Source organism: Labrus bergylta, chromosome 10, assembly GCF_963930695.1.
Source record: "Labrus bergylta chromosome 10, fLabBer1.1, whole genome shotgun sequence".
NCBI classification, from domain to species: domain Eukaryota; kingdom Metazoa; phylum Chordata; class Actinopteri; order Labriformes; family Labridae; genus Labrus; species Labrus bergylta.
In genome coordinates, this window is record NC_089204.1 from 10,503,817 (window position 1) to 10,529,131 (window position 25,315).

Genomic DNA, 25,315 nt, shown 5'->3' on the forward strand with positions numbered 1-25,315 from the left:
AAATCATTGATTAAAGGTCACATACTATGCAAAATGCATTTTACCATGGATTTCTAACACTAATATGTGTTCCTAGCTTGTCTACAAACCCCCAAATTAGAAGCAAAGTCATTCCTTTCTGTCTTTTCATAAAATGTGTGCTCTAACAGGCAGTTTAGAGATTTTCTCTTCATGACATCACAAAGGGAAGTAACCCCTCCTCCAGGTGGGTGACACTCCTACAGCTAGGATTTTGTTATGCCCTCTAAGTCTGCCTTTTCATTGTAAACAATTAAAGGGATACTTCACCATTTGCATTAAGCATTGTATCAGTAGTAAACTGGGAGTATTTTTGAATGGTTGTGCATCCAGCCCTCATTTCCCCCCTGAGACTGGATAGTTCTGTATTTCTAAGTCTGAAAAGGAGCGGTTAGCGGTGTGAAACTACAACGCTACTTCCTCATATTTTCGACCACTGAATCTACAGACCAATCACAGATGAGTGGGTGGGAACTCACTCCCAGAATCAAAACTTAACGTCCGCCATATTGCTTGGAAGCTATGCTAACAGGCTTTATGGAGAAAGCTGATAATGGCGAAAAAATATAAATATAGCGGCGAGATGAACCAGACAAAATGTCCTCACTCTGCAGTTCTAAAACTTTGAATGGTCCCCACAAAGATAGAAGAGCAGGAATACACACACACGCACACGCACACGCACACACGCACACACGCACACACGCACACGCACACGCACACGCACACGCACACGCACACACACACACACACACACACACACACACACACACACACACACACACACACACACACACACACACAGAAAGGAAGGAGGTCGTTTCTCTTGCAGGTCAGTGGATTTCCTCTTCTCTTATCACTAACAGGAAGAGAATGAAGACAGACAGAGATCAAGTGATGCCGGATCAGAATTTAAGACTTTAATATCTTAACTGATTTAAAAACTAAGTTGCTTTACAGACATAAGGAGAAACTTCACACACAGACTTATTTCAAACATACATGACTGAAAACAAAGGCACTCCCTTCAGTTTGTAGGGACCTGTGTTGGGAATTGGGGGGTCGCAGTTCCAAATCCTTGGGCAGACGATATGGAAAATGGCCTTTAGCAAGATACCAAATCCCCACTAGTTCAGGAGTGCTCGCTCTGACATCTCTCCAGTAGTGGGTGTCCATAGGATGCTGTTTGTGAATGTGTATGTATTTTAGCCTATATGTGTGTGTGTAGCATGTCTCAACAACAGAGGGTAAAGTTGATTAATAAAGGATATTGTTTTTCTTTTTATTGTACTGTTACTTTACTCATTTTATAACTGTCATATATTTAAGCCTCAGTTTTAGAACATGTTGATATCCATTATTACATGTATGTCCTAAATACTTGATTCTGATCGGCTAATTAGGCACCTATAGCAACAGTCCGCTATCCCTTAACAGCAGACTCTTAAGAGGAAGAAACCATCCGTAATTCGGATTTATAAGGACTGGCCCCAAAAGACTCTGTATAAGGCTGGATCTGTTATTGCCCAACATTACCAGATACTTTTTAGGACAGGGTTAACTGGGGTAATAAATCAAGTTGTAAGTACACTAATCTTCTACTTACTGATACCGTTGCACTTGTTCCTGCAACCAGTCGAGTTGCCCCCTGCAGGCCTTTGGAAAGAATGAATGTTTGGTATATCTTTTTAAAACCTGGAGGCTACATCCTCTCATTATGCACAGTCTTTGGTCAAACTGAGTTTTCTCAATAACTATTGGATGGGGTAATTCCTCTGACCCTCAGAGAAGGAGGGGGTCATAATAACACATTATAACAGCAGAGGAAACAGGAGGTGTGTCCTCTCCCCTCCTCCCTCTTCCTCCTCCTCTCTCTCTCCTCCAGCGATTTAAAAGCAGCTGGTGGTCGTGCGAGCTTCCACTCCGTGATGTGGCTGGGAGCAGACATGGCAGCAGTGGGAGAGCTGGTGCTGGTACTGGGCTTACTGGTCTGCGCTCACTGTGAGGTGAGAGGACGAGACCCCGATGTGGAGAAGGAGGAGGAGGAGCTGGGAGGAAGAGTAGCAGCGATAGGAGGAGGAGCAGAGTTCTTCCCTCAACTTGAGGGGTTACCCCACAGGGCAACAGGGACACCCCCACTGGGAGAGAGAGGGAACTATCCAGCCAGAATGGGGTGAGTCCAGTAAAAAAATAACTCAAGCTTCACAAACTTGTCCTTTTTAGCTAATGGACCCACCTGAGGTCCATTCGCTGAGGAATGTGTGATGAAGTGCAGTGATTAATCAGACTGGCAGCAACTTTTCTGAAAATGGATTGATTCTTTTTTTATCTTTTGAGTTTAGAGCAGAAAATATTGACCATTTCTGAGAAAATGTGTTGCTTTTCTGTGTCAACAGTCAGAAAACTCAGTCTTGTTGGATTCTGACCTGATGTTTCAGACTCCATCTTGGACATCTTTTAGAAAATGATTTCTCTTTCATTCTGATTTTTATATTGCATGATCCAGAACAGAGTGGACTGATGGAAGAGACAATTATAAGAATAGTTTGTCATATGATCTCATTTCTGAATGAAATAATATATTTGTAAGATAGAGGTCTGAATTTCTGAACTTTCAGTGATCCTGTCTACCTTTCCCCTCAGTTACAATAAATTTAAGACACAAAGTTCATATCGGAGATGTCGGGACCAAATGAATAGAGTAGATTACATTTACCCAAGTAACTATTCTTAGGGAACTTTATTCTACTACTCAAATGTACTTTTTGATGGTTGACAGATGTAGGTACTTTCCAAATCATGTTTATATATATATAAAAGCAGGAATATAGTATACAATATACAATTTATCTTGGGATAAAAGTTAGGCTTGTGAGCATTTTCCTCAAGATCAATGTCTTGTGTGGCTCTGCAGTTTTTCCATTCGCTTATTGTCAGTTTCACAAAAGAGACATTTAAAAAAAATGAATGTCTCAGATCGTTTCATTTTTCCCCCCGTAACTATTGTGGAGGCCTACAACATTAAATCAGCAAATACAAAAAAAGGAAACATTTTTAGAACTTGTGTTTTCTTCTCCTCTCAAAGAGTTCATCTGATGATCTGTTGGTTTGTCTTCTTTTAACCAATTAACTGTATAAAAGAGTCAAAGTTGAAAAGTTCAGTGTGTTGTCTTTGTGTTGTTAAAGGCTTTATATGTGATTTTTCACACTTAAATATAATAGAAATCAAGTATATCCTCTGAAAATAACTCTGTGAGTCATGACTGTCTACAATGGGTGTAACACCCGAGTCCCACTGTCTGTGATGTTTTCAGAGTTTTCCGAGTCCTATCTTCAGTTTGTTGACATAGACGGCCCGGCCGGCTGACTCCTCCCCTCGTGAATAAAAGTTGTTTAATTGAGGGAATAGAGAAAAGAAGAATAACATACTGTACTCACTGCTTAACTGCGTTTCTAGATCACGCTCATTTCGAGTAAATTTACATGCAGTGTGAAGATACGAGCATAATAAAGATCGCTAGCATTAGCATGCTAACCCAACAATGCACCGCAAGTTGTTTTGGTTTCATTCTGGTGCTCAAGGGCGACATCTGCTGGATACAATTTTTGAATATAAAGCCTTTAACTGCTTTGTTTTAGTAGTTAGCTAGCAAATCTTGTGATTTTAGCAGCTGGTCTCTGGTAAGATAACCTTTAACTCTTCCACTTCTTGGTATGACCAGCGCTCTAACAACCTGATCCATTCTTTTCATTTTTTATCTTACCTTATAATGTCTCATCGACACAAGCAGCAGCTCCTTAAGATGATTTTGAAAACTAATAAGAAACTATTTTGCCTTTTAGATTGGCTGACTTTTTTTTGTTTTAACAGTCCTCTCATGAAGTGGACCAAGCAAAAATGTTTTTACTTTCCAAAAATATCCAAGTCTAACTCTTGAGCTGGTCCTTACTAAGATAGGAAGGTCAAACACACACAGTTATACAAGTGGAGCCTAATGCATACAGAAGTACCGAGCAGGGAGGGTTTACATGTTTTGACTGCCAGCATGCTTATAATGGGCTGGTACCACCCAGGCTGCTGCCACAAACACACACACACACACGCAAACACACGCACACACACGCACACACACACACACACACACGCACACACACACACACACACACACACACACACACACACACACACACACACACACACACACACACACACACACACACAAACAGAGCCATACAACATACATTAATTGTATGATTTTATGAGTCTGAAGCGGAGAGTGGGTGTCCTCTTTGTGTTTGTCCTGCAGGAATTAGACCGAGCCGATCCTCACAGGCTTCACACTGAGCAGAAAACAATCATAGACCTTAGCTTATTGTTTCGTGTCTCAAGTCAAAATAAAAAACCAGGAGCTGCTGTGAGGATTTTCTCAGGTGGCCCTAAGAATTGTTATTACTTTGTTGGCCCTCTGACTTTTTATCTAGTTCCAACATCAGGTTAACATTTTGAACAAGTCAAATACTGTGGTTACCAAACACTCAAAGAACTCATTATGATCCAATCAATCAGTCTTAGCTTTCGTGTGTGTTTACTGTGAATTATCAAATGTCACAATATGCCAACAAGCTTAACTAAAATAGGGAACATTTAACTCTGAGTGTCCAGTATACCATTACAGAACTGCTGGCTTAGCTGAAGATTGATCCCGTTGTAACGATCCCTGCAAATCATAGTGTTTTCCTGGGTTAATAAATAGTGTTGTTTTAAATTTACAGCAATTCACCTTATGTTAGAAACAGCTGAACAAAGACTTGTCATTCAGCTACTACAAGGGCACTGGCTCAAAATGTATGATATTTTATGTATGATATTTTACCTAACTCTTTGTTACGTCATCTGCAAAGACCCAATATGAATCCATCATGAGCACTAAGCAACTTTTAGAAAAGTTACAGTGGCAAGGCGAGAAGAAAAAGTTCCTTTAAGAGGCAGAGGCCTCGAGCAAAGCCAGACTTTAGTTGAACAACCATCTTGCCCAAACTGTGTTGGGCTTGTAACGTGGGATAGAGGGAGATACAGGAAGAAGGTTAGAGATAAACAAAGCAACAACAACAATTAAAGAGATAGATGTGTCGGTGCAATGTCAGTTATGTCATCTGGTAAAATTATGTGTAGTGTCAGCAGTAACCATTAAGTATGATAATATAATTATTAATGTTAGCAATTTTAATGATAATGACACAGGAAGGACTGATTATTAAAACAACAAAGAGAATCCAAACAATTACAAATTGACACAAAACCACACAAGAGACTCAAGGCTGCCATAGTAGACACAAGACAACTAGGCCTACTAGGAGGCACAAAAAGACAAAGAGAGACACTAAATGAAAGAAGTTGTTAAACAATCATAATAAGTAATAAGATGAAAAGCATGCATACCAAGAGATTAATGAATCTATGAGAAAAACAAAACGGCTGCATTAACCTAAACTACCAATAAAGAGGTAAAAAAAGAGAGAGAAATCTGCAATGAAGAGATGGATGGAAACAAACAGACTCATGATGACTAAAAGACACAAGATGACAAATAATACATAATGGCTACAATTAGACATAATGCGACCAAGAGAAGCAAAAGAGCTTTGGATAAAAATCAGCCACAATCAGATGGAAATCTACCAAAGAAAGACCAAAACAACATCAATAAAGCTAGTTTGGAGGGCCGAGTGAGTGAAATATGTAAAGGTAAAATTATTAATTTAAGGGAAAAAGACCTAAATATGTCCAATGCCTATTTGCATTTATTTTTCCAGGGGAAAAAGAAGTGCTGCATTTTGAGATTTTAACGTTTGTCAGTCTCGGAGATAAGAGGATCAAATGTCTCGGGTGACATTTCTTGGAGCGAGCTCATACAGGCCTCTGTCATTTTCCTGACCCACATCCATACATTAAACCACAGGACTCGACTACAGATTCTCAGATAAAAATGATCCCTGAGGGCTCTTAACAAAACAACCCTCCATTACCTAGAAGACCCCCCCCCCCGCTGCCCACCCCCCATTTTTAACGATGCTTTAATGACATCGTTCACAAACAGAACTTTTTGTGCTGTAATGGAGAGCAGCTTTCCAGCGTCTCAGTTTTTTTTTAGCCTCAGTTATCATTGAAGGCTGATTGGTGAGCGAGGGAGGGATGGAGGGAAGGGGTTTACATGCATGCTTTAGAGGTCAGAGATCAACAGGTAGTTAAGTGCTGAAGAAGTGGAGGTGGAAAGGTTTGTTGTTTGGCTGCTAGAAAAGATGTTTTGAGACTTTATAGGAACCTAACCAATCATTCTCATGTTTTTATATGATTTAGTCAACCATATATAATCTTATTGAATTGTATTGCTGTACATTTTTCAAATTGTTCATTTTTTTATGACTGTCTGACTTTGAGGCAGACATTGATTTAAATGTATATCTATAAAACCAACTTTAATAGGGGACAGGGCCTTCTCTATTGCAGCTCCCACCCTCTGGAACTCTATCCCTAAAAACTTCAGAGACTCCCCCACACTCACTTCCTACAAGAAATCCCTAAAAACTTATCTTTTCATGACTCTCATCCTCTTCCCTAGACACTATCTATTTTGTATTGTTCTCTTAGTTTTTGCTTTGTTTTTTTTGTTGTTTCCTGTCAAAGCGTCTTTGAGTATCTAGAAAAGCGCTACATACATCTAATTTATTATTATTATTATTATTATTATTATAATAGAGAAACATCTTAACTACATGCTCTTATTTTGAAGTATACACAACGTTTTTTCGCTCTTCCATCTTTTGGAGTTAGTCCGTCGTATAGTCTTGTTGTGATTTTCTGCTTGCTGGCTGGTTGGTTTGCTGCTGATTTGAAGAATTTGCTGAAAATAGAAGTTTGCCCTACATCCTATACAGCCAGAACTAGAAGAAGAAGAAGCTCAGACAGACTCACATCAAAGGGAGCTGAACCTGCAGATAACGTGACCATGAAGGCATCGTTTACTGCTTATTCACCCGTTGTCAGCGGTTGCACAGCTGGCAGATGAAAGGAAGACACGCAACAATGAAAGAAGGGTGAATCAGATGAGCATTTTAGGAAAATGTTTTTATCAGTCATAATCATGCAGGGGGATTATTGCTGCTACTGCTGAGATTTCCTCTCTTCTATAGAACAGAGTGTAAGTTCAGGTATGGTAAATGGCAAATGGACTTGCACTTTTATATCGTTCTTCTAGTCTTCTGACAGCGCTTTTTACACCACAGGTTACACCTACCCATTCACATACTGATGGAAGAGTCCATCAGTATTAATTAATCACATTTACACACATCCACACGCCTCTGACAAAACAGCGGGAGCAACTTGGGGTTAAGTGTCTTGCCCAGGGACTTATCAAGCATGTGACTGCAGGAGTTGGGGATCAAACCCTCAACCTTCCGGTAAAGAGATGATCGACTCTACCAACTGAGCCACAGGTATAACGTCCTCTCCCAATAACTACAGAAGTCTGAATACTCCTGATTAACCCCAAAACTCTTCTTGGAGAACGTTTCATAAACCAGGTCGTAATCCTTCAGCTTTTCTTTTCTGTGTTTGGTTTTAGGGCTCCTGCAGTTTACTATTTAGATTTTTTTTAAAAAACATCCTCCAATTCGATCCTGACTGGACTCTTGACGAGCCCAGGAATCTCTCTCTTGAAGGGCCAGCAAACCAAAAACAAGCAGGATGGACGCAATGCAGCTAAAAAGGGACAATTTTACAGACCGCAGCTGTGATACTTTGAGAAACCACCCTTAATAAAGAAGAGAAGTCCAGCAGGGTTTTGGTCCACAGTGAGAACTGCTGTTTGAACCTTTCCTCGGACAGAATGACTGACAGCACAAAATTAAACCAAATGCCTGGATGTTTGTGTTGGAAAGAAGTGAAATCCCATTCGTTCTGTTTCACAAGGTTGCTTCACTTCAGTCTGACACATGCTTTCTGAATGTGGGACAGTTACAAACGAGCAAAAGCAAAACTTAGGTTTTTGTCATGTCTCTCTTTGGGTCTCAAAGTGTTGACAAAAAGACCAGACACTTACATACAGATACAAACAAAAGTCCTCAACTCCTTCATTTGAGAGATGTCAGCTGTCCATGGCTGTAGGAGATTCAGGGTAACAGACAACTTATTTATATTACTGGAAAGTTAAAAATGAGTGTCTATAGTGTCCAGTTGCATGACACGGCTAAGGACAAGATGCTCATTGCCTGAAAAAAAAACATTGCATATATCACTTTGAGGAATTCATTAAGCTGCCAGAACTGGAGAGAAAGGACAGTGGATAGAGTTGGAATTTCAAGAGAGAGAGAGAGATGGGGCTGAATGGGGCTCGCGAAATAACCCCTTGGCCACCGGTGCCTCATCCACAGCCTTCTTAGAATGTTATTTTAGGTTTATCAGCACAACAGTCAGTCCTATAATGTATAAAATTAGTTTCAATTAACAAACAAATTCATTATATAAGTTTTACTGACGGCCAATCTGATATTGGTTTTGCATTAGGCCTGGTTACTCTGAGGTATTTACTTGGAAATTGAACAATTTATTTCACAAACCAATCCCAAAGTCGCATGGCAGCTTTACGACTCCACCAAATGTAGCCTTCTTTTTTGGGACAGCTGATGGTTTTGAGCATAGGCAGGGGGGAGTTCAGATCCATTATGATAGCACAATGGTACAGAGCTAGCTTCAAGCAGTCTTAAAAAGAGTGACATCTCAGCTAAAGTGGCATGCTAAGAGCTGACTATGGTACAGCAAAAACTACTGATTTAATATGTTTAGAATGCAGTCCTGTTTCCTCCTCTGGTTCTGACTCAGACTACTCAAACACTCAGTGTTGAGGACAGCAACAGGACAATTTTCAAACAACAATGATGAGAGTAGCCATGAAAATGTCCTTTTTGTTGTCCCTTTTGTAACAATCGTACTATCAACTATCGTAACAATGAAAGCCTGAATTTAATCACTGAGACATAAAGACAACTGGAAAAACTGTTAAAATGTTTCTTTGCATTCTGAGAAATTAAGGTCATCTAATGCTTTACTTTCGGTTTCTAATGGTGTCACTTTTCTAAATAAAATAAAAAAAACTCATACAATTTCAGAACATCTTTTTATTGAACATCAAGTCATGAAATGGGACGGAGGAGGAGGATCCCAAAGGACATTCCTCCTTTTTTTACTTCAATTCTGCTGCACATCAGGTCAACAAAAACTGAACAGTAGGGTTTCTAAAGCTACTTTTTTTAGGCTAAACGAGGGCAGAGGAGGACATGTCTGAGCGTAAGCTATATCATGTGAAGGAGAAAATATGAGCAGAAAAAATAAAAACTTCAACTGATGCAATTTGGTGTTCAGTCTGACAGGATAGATTAACCTGAAGCTGAAGATTAAAGATTTACTCTCTGATGTTGTTCCAGTGCCCTCAGATCTGTTCACAGCCTACTCTTTAATCTCACCTCTGAATGAAAGTGCTCTGACCTGCAGCAGCCCGCAGGTGTATTTGAGTTCAAGTGACCCAGTACAGTGTTAATGATGCCCTGTACAAACCTGTATTCAGTGCACACTCGCCACAGGTCAGAGGTGGGTTGTGGTTGTGTGAAGCAGAGACTAGGTTGACATCCAGAGTCCTGTGATCAGATTTAGACAACAGAAACGTTTTTAAGGACCTTTAATAGACGTAAAAAAATGAAGAAATTTGAATTTTCACATTTGCCTGATTGCAAGACTTGTACACAGCAAACTAGGGCTGGAGTCATGTCTGAAACAAAAAGGCAACTTTTGATCATTACTTCAACCAGCAACATGATGTTTTCATTAAATACTCTTGCAACCTAAATAAACAATGGCGTTTTTATTATGTAATTTAGGGATAATGCATATGATAGCAAATGTTTCAATCCAAACTGAACTTTCCTGATTTGGGGTTTTAATTGAGTGTGGTGATGTGACATTTTCAGAAGAAAAGTCCTGCTTCAGCTTTGTATACCTGTTAGCATCCTCCTTGGGCTACAGTATTGATAGATGCAGACATGAGTAATGAACCTAATTGACTTGTTTCAGGGGCAAGAGTTTAAGAAGAGCTGATGATTTTTTAAGATTGGAAACAGGAGGGCATTCTCTACAATAATTGCACGTTAAAGCTAACTGCTAACTGTGATGAAGATAGCTTAGAGTTTTGTAACTCACAATACAGAGACAGGTTTAAATAAGTAAATCTTTGATGGCTCCTGCTTCCTTCTCTGACTTAAAACCTGATGAGCTCAGACATACTGTTTGTAGCTGCACATCAATTATTATTTTACCATGCATCATCATGCATTTTTTTAAAGCGTATTTGCAGAGCAGAACTTAATTAGAGGGCAAAATGCTAAACCATGTGTGTGCAAGTTGCTATATTTGAGTCCTTGTATATTACAATCATAAATAGATTAGTATTTAAATAAGATTTGTCTGTTTATTCTGAGGTGTATTTATTATTTAAATGTTTGTAGGTCAACTGTCTTGAAGCAGGATAAGGAGCTTCTTCCTGTCTGCGACTCTGGGTGTGTGTCTGAGTGTGTTCCTGACCTGCTAAGTGATGTCACCGCTCTTCTTAGGAAATCACATCGGAGGAAATGACACAAGGCTTTTCAGAAAAGTTTTCACAAGTAGAAACAGCAATCACATTACAGTGTACTACTCTCACCCTGTCTCTCAATAGATCAATCTGGTATCAATCAGAAAAACAGAAAATTACATTCAACTATTGATGTTGACAAGTGAATAATCTCATTATGACATTTTTTATTGAAGTTATAAATCAATTGAAAAATACATTCACGTTTTAAATACTTTTATGTAATCAGGCTTCCTTTTTGAACCATTAAGTAAAACCCTGCTGGCCATGAGAAAGACTGCAGCTTTGAGGCACCCAGTGAAATGGTTGATTGAGAAATGGAATTTTGTTCACTAAAATTGTGTTTACATACTTTAGTTGTTATGTGTGCTTGTTTTTGGACAAATTTAAATGTTGGCATCTACCAACAGCTCCCTCCCTGATGATGTTAGATTATGAGGTTGAGAATCAAGAGAAACCAACTTCATCAGCTGTATTGGAAATTAAAAACCCACCATCAAGATTGTTTTTATTAGGAGGAAGGGCTATCTAGTCGGGCTCACATTTGATTGGTCCAAGATGATGATGATGATGATAAACAGGAAGAGAGATATGTAGGATAAGCGGGATTAACTAGTCTGGTTTCTGTGTTTGCTGACTGATGAATATTGAGTGTGTGTGTGTGTATGAGGAGTCGCTTCAGAAACAAAGGACTGATTGTTAAACATGAAAGTGAAGCTGTTGGTGACACTGTCAGCCAGAGTCCACAGACGGGAAGTATGAGAACAGTCCAACATCAATAGGCAGTGGACCCACACAAACACATCTACACAGACAAGACACACACACACACACACACACACACACACACACACACACACACACACACACACACACACGCACACACACACACACACACGGACCAGCAGGGTCGTATACGTGTCAGATAAAGGGGTCTTTAGGTATTTACAAACCAGAACAATGGCCAACACAGAAGCATTTTATAATACAGTATATGTCTGACCGACGAACCGACAGAAAAAAACAGGAAGCATAAAACTGCACAGTGTGCAGAAATAACTGACCAGATGTGTCATCATATCATCGGAATTATAGATTGAATTGTTCAACGACTGAAGTATATGTATATACAAATATTGTGTTCATATTGTGAACGTCTTGTAAATAAAACATGTTAAAGTTTCCAAATATGTTTGGGGAATATTCATGCTGGTTTTGTGTTTCTGCATGATGTTTTTTGACACTTTGCTCATGAATTCAAAGCATTAGTTGACTTTGTGTCTATTATCTAAGTTTTCTCGTGTCTTGTGGCGTATGTGTGTATGTGACGTAGCGGTTCTGTGTCTCTATTGTGGTGGTCTTGGGTGACATTAATCCTTTATTGCTTCCTAGAGGAGAAATTCAGGATGCGGCATTTCTATATTTATGATAACTTTGTGTAATGTTTTGATGTTTTGTTATAGTTTTTGGTGGTGTGGTTTCCCTCGGTCCTCTTTTTCAGCTTTGTTGTAGTTTAGTTTCTTTATCTCTCTCTACTACAAAATCCACCTTTTTCTGCATTTACAGCCCACTAACTAAACATAGAATCAAGTTTGACTTAGCCAGGTGATAATTAAGTCTTAATTCTAACAATTACACAAATAGGTCAGATTCTTTAATGGAATCTGTGGAAAAAAGTTTGTGTAGAAATTACAAATCATGGTTTTATGGAAGGGCATGTGCTGGAATATTTGATGCAAGATTGATATCAATGTTTTTATCTGTCTCTCAAACAGGAAGGAGACAACAAACAACAACCTAGAGATGATAATTTCAGCAGTGTTTTAACACAGTGCTAGTGTGTGTGTATGTGTGCATCTTTGTGTGTGTGTGTGTGTGTGTACATGTACTGTGTGTGTCTTTTTTTGACTGATTTCTTGCTTAATGGTCTCATCTGTTATCCTGAAAATCTGTGGACATGCTATCACCCAGCATCAGTATCCTGACTGTGTGTGTGTGTGTGTGTGTGTGTGTGTGTGTGTGTGTGTGTGTGTGTGTGTATGTGTGTGTGTGTGTGTGTGTGTATGTGTGTGTGTGTGTTTTTCAGTAATTGGTGTGCATTCGTGCATCAGCGTATGGTTACCACGGCAGTTGAGTGTGGAAATACAGAGCAGTACACCATCAAGTCTCAGAGTCCGTGTCCAAGCGGGACGCCTGACTGTCAGCTGGTCATGTGAGTACAGTCTTAACTGTAATAAAAGCACTGAAACAACACTGTAAGAGCACTAAATATATATAAATAAACATTATTAATATATAAAATCAGTAATAGTATGTCATTTAAATCATGACATTATAGTTGAGTATGAAACTGGATTAGGAACTTGTTTGTTTTGTAGATAAGTCTAAATGTTGGGCTCATGGCAGGTTTGTTAAACCTACAAATTAAGCAGTCTGACAGTGACTGTGTCAAGTTAAAAGTCACAAGTTTAAGGAACAGTAAACAAAAGGCTACAAACAAACTTGGAAACTGGAACTGTTCATGAAAGCTTAGGACCTCCTGCTGCTCTCATTTATAAACCATGTTGAATATAATTGAGATTTTCCTATTTTTCTTATGTACACTTAATGTGTGTGTGTGTGTGTGTGTGTGTGTGTGTGTGTGTGTGTGTGCACGTGTGTGTGTGTGTGTGTGTGTGTGTGTGCGTGTGGGTGTGTGTGTGTGTGTGTGTGTGTGTGTGTGTGTGTGTGTGTGTGTGTGCACATGTGGGTGTGCGTGTGGGTGTGTGCAGGTATAAACTGGCCACCCGGCCTGTTTACAGGCAGAAGAAGCAGTTCTTCACCGCTCTGTTGTGGCGCTGCTGTCCAGGACACAGAGGACCCAAATGTGAGGACACAGGTGGGTGAGCAGATGTACCTGTGTAACTACGGCAACAGGCTTGATGGATGGATGGATGGATGGATCTGAGGAGCTCTCAGGGCCTTTTTGAGGAAGGCACTTTGTTTTCAGTTTCGTTAGTTCAGAAACTAAAAACTTTGGACGGGCTGTGATCAGGACCAGTTCAGACTACTTTCAGGATAGTAAACAAACCAAACTTTCCTCTCATTCACTTGGTTATATTTTGTCTCTACTGGAGTCTAATTTTAAACATCCTTTTTACAAAAAAAATTGATATCTCTCAGGCGCTTAATTTAATACAGATTGGCTGTGTGTGTGCCTGGTGTGTGTGTGGGAACCTGCAGTGTTTACCAGATGTCTGACAAAGGATGTCCTCTTTTCTATTCTCAGTGTTTCTCTATTTGGCTGCACTGAAAGTCAAAGTTTATCAGCGTGGGAAAAAATGATTTCCCTAGGCCCTTACCGACAGTCACAGAGGAAAATCCTACATTTCTACAATCAGAGATGTTGACTGAGTATGACCGCAAGTTTCCTGTCTGTTTGAGCTGGCTGTGTTTGTCTCTTGCAGAATATAATGCACAGCTGGATTCTGGAGACTTGGATCCAACTGAAGGATATGAAAGAGCAGAGGACCGCACTCTAGGTATGTTGACCATTTTTATCAACTCCACACAGGTGTTTAGATTTGCAACACAAACAAAGTTTATACTAATATTGAAATATCAGGAAATAGACTAGAATAAAGCAATACATGGAAATGCGTTAGCATGCTCACAGTCTACAGCAAGTCTGCTGTGAACATGTTAAACATAACACCTGCAACATCAGCATGTTAGCAATGTCATGCTTTTTAGCATTTAAGAATTAAGCAGCCTCACAGAGCTGCAGACGGTTGGTCTGTTCCTGTTGACTCCTCTAACTTTTTGATTACATAACACAGAATCATTGAGGCCAGGTAGATTCATCCTCTGGGGGCACGAAGTTAAAGTCATTTCATCTGTTGGAGCCAAAACAGTTTTGTTTGTTTTTCATTTTATCTTTGTATAAGAGACAATGTAACACAATGGGATAAGCATTCATAAATGTAGTTCTAGCATAGACATCCAAGGTTCAAGGTTATTGCATTCAGGTGTGAGGGAAGCAAACAAGTCTTCAAATGTATCAGTGTTTTGGACAACTGTGAGTTTATCAGTTTTAGTTTTATTTTGTATTTGAGTCAATGAAACACGATTATTGTGTCAATCAATCATTTTCATCATTCAATCATTATTTAAGCAGGCCGTGCATGAATGAGGATGCTGTGGTTGAGTGTGATGGTGGTGGTTGTGGGACAATACTCCAATGGTGGTGGCTGGGCGTCAGGGACGTCAGGTGGTGGTAGTGCCAGATCACCTCGCTGAAGGTTGGGGGAGCTCCATCTACTTGAGCTCCCAGAAAAATATGTGGTTAGTAACTAAGATAAAAATAAACAAATATTATTTTCCAAACTTGTGGTGCGTGTTGGACATTGGATTGTTGCTTCACTTAAACATGCATCAAAACTACATGCAATTCACCACCTACTTTAAATAAATATTATGTTTACTGAAATTAAGTCTCTACAATTTTGGTCAAATAGCTGTTTGCCCTCATTCAGATACTTGCCTCCAATTAGCCTTGGCTTTATTTTCACTGCAAGCCAAGGCTCCTCCGGGTGTTCAGTTTCTGCTTAATACAAAAACAAAAACTTAACAACAAATAAAACGTTTTGCTCCAACTCCATCTGTTATGTTGTCTTTAGTGGGGTGGATTACACAACAAGCCTTATTTTCCATGTTGAGAGCAGCATCAGAGAGACTCTTGAGTACAGGAAGGGTTGACTTTATTTACAGGGTCAGATAATAAATACATGGAGGGTGATTTAACTTCAGGGTGGGCAAAGTCCAAAGAAACAAATCTGACAAGGAAGATGAAAAACATAACTCGAGAAAATCAAAGAAGTTATATGTTTATAACCAATTACCCCAAACAAGAGGAAATGAGGTAAACAAAAAGCAGCAGCCAACCCTGTCACCTTCAGACGAACAAAAGTCATCATCACAGCACATTTGTGATCAAAGTGAGGATGCTAGTGTAGCCGACTGGAAGAGAGTGTAGATGATTGTTAAATGTGAGCCGGGCTGTTGCTTTAGTAACTTTGTAATGGGCTAACCCTGGCACACGTCTCTTTACACAAACACTGAGGCACTATTACTTCGATGTAAAGAAACTCATAATAAGACTGTGAATCTTATTAATAAGGCCAACTTTCATGAACTACTCTTTTGGTATTTGTATTTTAAAACCTCAACACATTCAAAAAGGAAATCTGAAAACCTGACCCCAAATAATGAATTACTTTAGTTTTTGGCTATTTGGCTCAATGGTTGTCTTTTTGTTCTTCTGGGTTAGCTTGCTGAACAAGGGTCTGATGCTGAGGACTAATTCTTGGTCTCAGTAGGTGTGCAGACAAAGAGCTTTACCTGGCTGTCATGCACAACTGCACATGTACAATACAGAGGCAGGACTTTGGATTGACTGAAGCTAGCATATAGTTTAAACCTGTTCAAACAGATTTTTTTTTTTTTTTTACTTGAATCTAATTAAACTGAATCACATTTCCAACAAAAAATGAGCAGGGTTTTGTAAAATTGTTCTCAAAAAGGACCAAAGTATACAGGTAAATTGATGGTATATGGTGTTGGTGTTTCATTGTCTGCACACAGCAGTTTCCTGGAGCTCAATGTAACTTCAGAATGTGATACTCATTGTGCTCGTAAAATGTGATGATGGAGCTGTGACCCCAGTCAAGCTTCAAACTTCATGTTTGACACATAGGAATCAAATATCCATCTGTCTTCCTCCTTTGTTTTCTTAAATCTCTGCTTCTGAGCCTGGGCACAGACACACACATGTTGTGTTTCCATCACTTCATAGGACATTACATTGACTTGAATGAATTTCCTGAAGGGTTAACACTTACCTTAATGCTTAAAACTGGATAGTTGGAGGCCAAATGTGTCCACTGTCCCAACTCTGAGTTATGCTTAGTGAGACCAGACATGTCTCCTTTTACAGCTAAACGTTTCTCTAATCTGTTTCTAAAAAGTATTTTACTATATTCAGGAGTAATCAGCCCTATCTAGCCCTCTGAAAGTGGGCTAGATAGTGGGCTCATGAAATCTAAATTTCATGAGCCTGTTGCATTGCAATGAATAAAGTTGGTTGGATAAAGTAGAGGTTGAGTTGTGTATGTGTAATGTTTGAATTTAGAAACAGCGCTGAGATGGTCTACTCACCACAATGCTTGATTGTCTACTCACCATGCCCAGTCTGTTGACTCCTTAAACAGCATGTGCTCAATATTTTGTCTTAAGGTAAGCACTGTGCCTTTGACCCCAAGTTAAATCCTTTTACCAAGTCCCGAGAGATGTAATGATTTTTTTATGGGGCTTTCTAAAAGCAAGGGGAATCCCCACAAAATGAGGAATACATGTCCACACACAAACCTGACCTCCAGCCTCTAAATATGAATATGTCAGAGCGCTCTGACTCATTCTTGCTTCTTTAACAAAGTAAGGAAGCTATGAGGCTCAGCATTGATAAACCTTCAGCTCAGGTCAGGAGGAGGTCCAGCCTCCCTCCACCACCCTCCCCGATGGGAAGAGGGTGTGGGCCAGTTGCTCCTCTGGGACCCACCACCAAGGTCAACCACCCCCCACATCCTCAGCCTGTAAACACAGTGACTCACTCACACAGTGGAGAAGGGGAAGTACGTCATGGTCCTAATGAAGATTGGTCATCAGCCAACACAGATATGCTGTTCGAGGAGGTCAAAGCAGCATGGTGGTAGATGAATCTGATCTAACTGTGACCTGATGAATTAAAGGTTCTGATTTGTGTTAGGGTTCTGTTTGTTTTAACTTTAACCCTGGGTGGTTGGCCCTCAGGTGGGAGCTTGATGACCACTTTGTGATCATGTGTTGTGGTCCTGGTGAAGGATGTTTCAGATGTAAAGAGGTGGATAAACAGTGTTTGGACCTCTCTCTACTAAAGGACAGCATTTGTGTATGACCTTCTACTGAGCGCTTCATCCTGATTGTCACGCTGCTCCAGACATGTAACAACATGAATCGCAGAATGTTAAACTTCCTACCATAACTGTGCTGGATAGCAGCAACCTGCTGTTTGTTTGGTTCTGTTAAACTTTGGCTTCTAAGATATCAACCAAATCAGCCTAAACAGAAAAGTAGTTGGCCTAATAAGGAGTAAACTTGAGGTGCCTGGTTAAGGGACCTCAGTTAATACATGTATCACATCCATCAAACTTTGACTTCCAGCACACATTTGGTTGGTTTGCAGCCAAGTTAAGCCGTCAGGATGAGAGTCAGTACCTCCAAGAAAGAGGTATTTGCGCTTTACTGAAATGCAGTGAGGGAAAAATGGATTGTTAGATGCTCAGTTGGATTACTGCAGAGTTGTGTTGCAGACATCGTGATGAAGAGGGACATGAGCCAGAAGAAAATATTGTCAATTTACCAGCCAAATCTGCTTTACAGTCCGTGCCCTTTGAAATGAAGTTTATGTACTGAGTAAATGAACAGAATCGTGGTTGCAAGTCTAGTTGGACTCTCTACTAATTCTTCCCATTGAATGGAGCCATCTGAGATGGTTTGGGCAACTGAAAATGATTTCTGCTGGTGAATTCCTTTTGAGTTTTTCCAGGCATGTCCAACTGGGAGAGGACACCAAGGTAGACCCAGAGTTTATATATCCAACCTGGCCTGAAAGACCTCATGACATCCCAGAATGAGCTGGAAAATGATGCCTTGGAGAGGAGTGTCTGGACTATTTAACCTGCTACTATGGTGATCTGGCCCCTGGATAAGCAGAAGAAAATATATTGAGAGATGCACCGATGGAGGAGTGGACTTTCCTGGATGTCACTGAGAGAGCCTTCTGCAAGACTATCTTTAATGAGGCTGTTTTCAGAGAGATGCTACAAGCTCATTAAGGCAGCTCAATTACTGGGGGAGGAGCTAAGCTGGATTCTGAACATGAAGAGGATGCTGTCCAAGTTAAGCCAGGCATACATTGTGCAATTTCAGGCCAATTATGACCTCATTTTTTAGTTGTGTAATTGATTTTGAAGTGGGGCCAAATCTCAGCCCGACGTGCCTAGTTTGTCGTGCACTGTGCAGCTGGGGACAATGGTCAATCAAGGCCCAATCTGCTGCTCCAGAATGGTTGAATGAATTTGTGTAAATTTGGTCATATGACTGCATACACTCGTACAGTGAGAGCAGAGCCAAGAACCTATTCCCCAACTTCAGGCCTTTGTTGTTTACTGTTTCTGCCTGCACAAACTGACAGACAGCATCTGAAAGCACCATGGCAACGGTAGGCATGCCTGTCTGATGTGTCTTCCCTCTTCTATTGTGGAAGAAATGAACGAGAGAAAGGGGTGGCTGGAAATAGCTACTGACCTCTGGCTGCAATAATGGAACTTGTAAGTTACCTTGTGTTTGTTGGGGATGATGAGTGTGTGTACGTGTGAGAGAGCGAGAGCATGTTTGACAGTGTTTGTATTTAGCTGGGCATATGAGACAACTTAATACACAAAGGAAACTTTAATCAAAAATGTAAAAGAGATAGCCAAGTCTTTGGAACTCATTGCTGTATTGCAGTGTGGACATCGGCTGACTATACCTGGATTTAATTGTTACATATTCTGTCAATTCTGGCACTATTTTTTACAATTCATTGAGCAGATGCTTTTATCCAAAGCGACAAACATCAGAGAGTAAGAAAAACGCAAGCAAGAATCTAGAGAGGAGGAAACATAGTCAGTAAGTCCTAAAAAACACCTTTAAGTCCGATCAAACACAGGTGCTGACAGGTAGTGCACAGAGTCAGAGCTTTTAAAAAAAAAAATGTATTCAAGTTAATTTATCGTCATCAACATCGACAGATGTTCTTGAGAGTTCAAATCAGCATCACAACCAGCTTATATATTGTCACTGTCATCATCAAATTCATCATCATCATTGATAATGATGTTGATGACGACTTTGTATCCCTTTGATATTTCATACCATAAAGCGATTAGAAAACGTGTTACTCATGCTTAAAAAACACATTTACTTTTATGTTAGGGCTTTCTTTAACACTGCTAAGGTCAGTAGAGACAGAAGAGTCAATCTCAGCTACAGAGAAGTTCTTCAGTACTACAGGAAACATACAGAGTACATAACATGAACAATTTAACCACTGGCACTGAGAACACTGTGAATCAAAACAGTAGGTGTTTTGAGTGGATATCAGACTAAAATAGACCTCTGGCCTTTAGAGGTTTGATCTAACAAAGGAAGAAAAACAAAGAGGCATTTAGAAACACACACACCTCGACATGGTACAGTTCGCTCCCACCACGCCTCTGATTGAACCTACTTCCTGAAAGCTCAAGCCAATGCAATTAAATCATGAAAACAGAAGAAACTGACTGGACACAATAACAGGAACACCGTAAAATACAACTTGAACACCTCAGGGGTGAGTCATCCCCTTTATAACACAACTGAACATAATTATTTGGAGGTTCATCAGTACCAAAGGCAGCCAACACTTACCCAACAATCACCAACACAACCAACAGTCATGTAAAACATTGTCATCTGACATTATACAAATATTTAAACATCAAAGAAGTAGCCTTTGTTTAGGGTCCTTCACTGTTACTGTCTTCTCTCCCAGCAGCAGACAATGATTTTGAGACTGAACATACGCAGAAGACTTGTCAAGAATGGAGCTACGTGAAACATGAGCAGGCTTAGCCCACTTGATAGTTTGAGTTCATTCTATGGGAAACATAAATGTCCTAACCACCTTATTTGCAGATATATCAGTTCTTCACATTTTTAAGAGAAGTGCAAGGTTTCTAACATCTTTGTGATTGAAAACCCTTAACGGAAACCATCACAATATCATGATAACATAAGTCTGTGCCAAAAATGTTTTCACCCATGAGATCTGATGACACTGCAGGACTTCCTCCGCTTCTTGTTGCAGATGCAGCTCTGATGTGCTTCTGCGCTGACTGCAGGTCACTGATACGGAGCTCCTTTTTCCTGCTGTCGCTCCGATTCTGTCACTCACTGAGAGTTAAACAATAAACTCAGAGCGGAACAAAAACTGAGGAAACACTGCAACAAGATTCCCAAATACATCAGCCTGTTTCCCATCAGCATCTCTGTCTCACTCTCTACCTGTTTATTTAACTTCCACTGCTCTCTGTCTGATGAAGCTTTTATTGGCTGGACCAAAAAACTGTTCTTAAAGCATAAACACAGGAAAGTGTCGATAAATAGATAAAACAGTTACACAGGTTTATATGAAGATAGCTAAAGTTTGCACATTGAAGAAACATTTAGTATTATGATTATAGCTTTCTTAGTTGATGGTCAGAAATAAGTGGAGACACCTGAAAACTCTTCAACACAACTGTTAACAGAGTTGATCACCATTGTGACTCTCACTGCTCCAGAGCAGGTTATGTTAGAGAAAGCCTGTACAAAGCACCACCAATACTGACCAATCAATTCTCTTGATGCAAATGTCCCTGAGCTTTGTGCGGCAGATTATGTTCGAGAAGGAGAGCCAGAGTGCCAAGAGATTAACAACACACTCTGGCTCTGATTTCATATTTGGCTCTATTTTGTAAATATGCCACACTGCTGACAACAGTTTTGTCTATATTTTTGATTGTTCATATAATGCATTTATCAATCAATCAATCAATCAATTTTTATTTGGATAGAGTCAACTCATAACAAGTGTTATCTCGAGACACTTTACAAAAAGCAGGTAAAAGACCTTACTCTTTTTATGAGAGCGCCCGCATTGATACCCTGGTTTGATGTACAGTATATCCAACATCTTGTGACCACTTATTGAAAGCTCTTTTGTTAAAGTTTTTTAAGGAAGCTAACCAAAAAATAAGCTGGGTATGTTGAGCTTGCTTTGTAGAATATGCATCAGGATAGTAATGAATATGTAAATGCACTCAACAATAGACTTACTGATATTATAATTTCTGCTGAAAAACTGTTGTTGGATTAGGCAACGGATATTCTATATGTTCTGGCCCCTCCAACTTGCTCTTGTCTAAATATGTAATAATGTTGTCACCTGTGTGTGTTGCAGAAGTTAGGGCGATGACCCGGCAGCAGCACGTCACTCACATGCAGCAGCACGTCGACCCAGATCGCGAACAGAACGACCACCAAGCACCTGGCAGCTCGCCGTATGGTACTGGCTACGCAGACGACAACCAGCACAACATCACACACCCTGGCCTGGACCCAAGATCTGCCAACAACCCCCATCAAGCATCAAACCCCACTGCAAACTCATATGACCGTCCCAGCCATCCTGACCATCCCCACAAAGGACGGCAGCAGGAACACCACCTGCATGGTGAGTTATGCCTCTAACATTGTAACGTGTAGCCACCATATCACTTATGCCAAAATAATTCCCTTAAATATTTGTGTATAGGCTATGTAGCATGTTGATGTCTCATTCACATCCTTAGAGGGGACGTTTACACTGAGCCACACACACACACACACACACACACACACACACACACACACACACACACACACACACACGCTAAGCTCCATTCCTATGTTGTGACACGACTGACAACCACCCACACACACACACACACACACACATACTTCCCTTACAGGAAATCCTGTCTTTCTTCTGTTCTTTGGACTTCCATATGTTATGTGTGTGTGTTTGTGTAAAATAATAAGATGGTTGCTGACACTTTATTATAAGTCTTATGTCACTAGACCAACATAGCATTACATCTCACACACACACACACACACACTCTTCCTTCATCCTGTGCGTGGGGCTTGTTTTAGGTTCCCATAGCCCTCTGTTCTATTTGACCATTGGCCTCACTACCAGTATGACTTCATCCTTAAAGGAAACATCAACCTCAGTTAATAAAGACCGACGGCCCTATTTCACTACCCGCGCAAAGCAGCCTTTCTCATTTTCCACATGACACAGTTGTCATTTTCTTGCCAAGCTCCCACATGGTGATAGCAAGCAATCTTGTGCCCCTGTTATTGCCATGGCTGTGTTTGTCAGAAAACGAGGTTTGGTCAGGCACAAAGGTGGTGCGTTCCTATCTTGAGTACGCAGAAACCAACTGTGCCTTCGAACACCTCAAACCTGGTCTGAAGTCTAAAGTGTCAATATGTACTTGTTTTGGAGGACACATTAGAAATATAGGCATACATACATGAGTTCATAACAGACTACTCTCAGGGCTAAGAGACGGCAAGTGTGGCCAGGCTAAGACAGTCTTGCAGAAATAGTAATATAGGGGGAAATTAGTGTTTAAAAAGTGCCAAACAGCACCATGAAACCATGAAAAATGATAATGAATAAATATACTTTCTAAAGACAAGCAACAAGTGCTATAGACGGCTTCAACAATAAAATACTACTTAGAAAAGTCCAACTAGAGTCCAAGTCCGAGGTGAAACGTTCCCTCAATTCTGCATACTTGAAACGGCTCTAAAGCTGCTCTGATACTGCTCCACGCTGCTCGCCACACGCTGACTTCTTCAGAGAGAGCTGAGGGAAACAGAAACAACTTTGGCGAGTAGTGTGTTCTACGTAATCAAGTAGACCATAACGTCGCCTCAGCCCTTTAATGTGCCTTAGTGTCGCCTACAACCAGGTTGGGATGCTCACGGTTTCCCCCGGGTCTTAGCCTGCCGACTACCGACCCAAGCCTGCGTGAAGTAGCGTTGGCGGACACTAGCTGCTCTGCTGACACTCCTGGTTGGAGGAATCCCTCGTCTTCGTTTCGCATTTCCTCTTCCGCCGGCTGCAGGTTTCATGCAGGGTTGGGGCTCGGTCTCCACACACCGTCTCCTGTTTCCTTTAGCGCTGATGGTTTCTGAAGTTGTGGGAACGCTTCAGTGAATTATAACTTCAATAGTGCCATCAACATAATTCATACAGTGTTCTGTGTGTATTGTGTGTGTTCAGAGGCACAATGAAAAGGAGAGAAGTTAAATGAGCTGGCCGGATTTCAGTCTATTTGAGAATACAAACTGAAGTCTAGTGTGTAAATCAACGCAGCAGCCTGAAGGCGCACCTGGCTCTCGAAGAGGAATGAGAGCTGACACTCTGATTGGTTTGAATCGTGTTACACCCAAAACCAATCTTTGTATAATGAAAGGACTTAATCCAACCTCTGTGAGCCCTCTTATATTATTTTCACATTTCTGGACCTTTGCTTAAATTCTGTTGACTTGTGTACACATCACATTATTCCTCTCTGTTCCAGTAATATTCAAAGCACATGAGTATGTGAGTTATTTACGGTGAAGCTACGTTTGCCTTTGTGCTGGGGAAACACCAGTTGATATGTATCAGAGAGTGAGGAAAGGAGTGGACCTAATGAATGGTGTGTTCAAACTAAAAGTAAAGGGAATTTTTAGCCTGGCCAAACATGATTCGTGCCAAACATTTTTCTTTGATGTTATGGTCTGTGCTGCTGCTTAAAATAACTGTCAACCACACATGTAAAAAACAACACCTATGAGCTAAAGCTCAGAGATGATCGTTTGCTCTTACTGACATTGTTCCCTTTTTTCTAGATCCTTGCTTGTGTTGTACTTACTCTCTGATGTACGTCGCTTTGGATAAAAGAGTCTGTTAAGTGAATTGTAGAATTGTAGAATATTCCTGGCATCTTTGTTACGACATAAAAGAGACAGAACAGAAACAGTGCTGCTAGGCTGATCTGTTTAGTTTCATTTTCTTTTAGCTTATTTTTCACTTGCAAGAATCACACCATCAGCGGCACACAATTTGATTATACCAAAGGATGTGAAAGTAACTATCACTGCATTACTTTGATTGAACGTTTTTAAATAGATGATTTTGCTTCGATAAGTGGCTGATGGATATTTATTTTCATTTAGCGATAACAATCTCCTCAGTAAGTGTACATGTGCTGCATTCAAAAAGTATGCAATATCTGTGTGTTTAGTTATGACCAAGCATCTAATTCCTTTATATAAGGAAGAATTAGCTCAGTAAAACGGACATGCAATTCAATCATGAGGTAAAAAAATCCACATGTAAAAATGACTTAAAAATCCTTTTACTCCTCTGTGTTCTTGCTCCAGGTCCTTGAGACTGTTTTGTCCACATTTCCAGTCTCGTTAAAGTGTTTTCTTACCTTCAAATTGTGACATTTACAACAAACCGTTTGAAGAAGCAAACAAACCCACAGACGTTGTTTTGTCCGATCAGGAAGTTGACACTGCCAGCCTCAGTAAATCATGCTGACAGTCATTAGACAGAAACACTACCAGCTGACCACGCTGTGTTGGATTTCAACCTCAAGACGCCCCTGCAGACCCCACCCCCCACCCCACCCCACTCCTGCAGCTGGAGTAGGAGGTGACCTGAACTTCCTGTCGCAGTGTGGCCTCACTGTAGAGTGACCTTTGACCTCTCATCCCCCTGCAGCATGTGGGGAAAGGGAATTTGGTTTAACGTAACGAAAACAGGTTGTGATGAAAGAGGCTGAGGTCACGCGTTTCTGTGTGTGTGTGCGCATGTGTGTGTATTTGTATTTGTGTGTCTGTGTGTGCGTCTGGACTGTGTCTCTATG

General features: G+C 40.4%; 1 protein-coding gene across 1 annotated transcript in view; it reads left to right on the top strand.

The window, feature by feature from the left end:
* Nucleotides 1-1,934: 1,934 nt before the first annotated feature.
* Nucleotides 1,935-25,315, top strand: part of mmrn2a (multimerin 2a) — a 34,250-nt gene continuing 10,869 nt past the window's right edge. Inside the window, exons 1-5 of the mRNA XM_065959600.1 lie at nucleotides 1,935-2,191; nucleotides 12,787-12,912; nucleotides 13,472-13,578; nucleotides 14,147-14,221; nucleotides 21,799-22,071. Of these exons, the coding sequence (XP_065815672.1) occupies nucleotides 1,947-2,191; nucleotides 12,787-12,912; nucleotides 13,472-13,578; nucleotides 14,147-14,221; nucleotides 21,799-22,071 (826 nt within the window). The 5' untranslated portion in view covers nucleotides 1,935-1,946. The remainder of the gene's footprint in view (nucleotides 2,192-12,786; nucleotides 12,913-13,471; nucleotides 13,579-14,146; nucleotides 14,222-21,798; nucleotides 22,072-25,315) is intronic.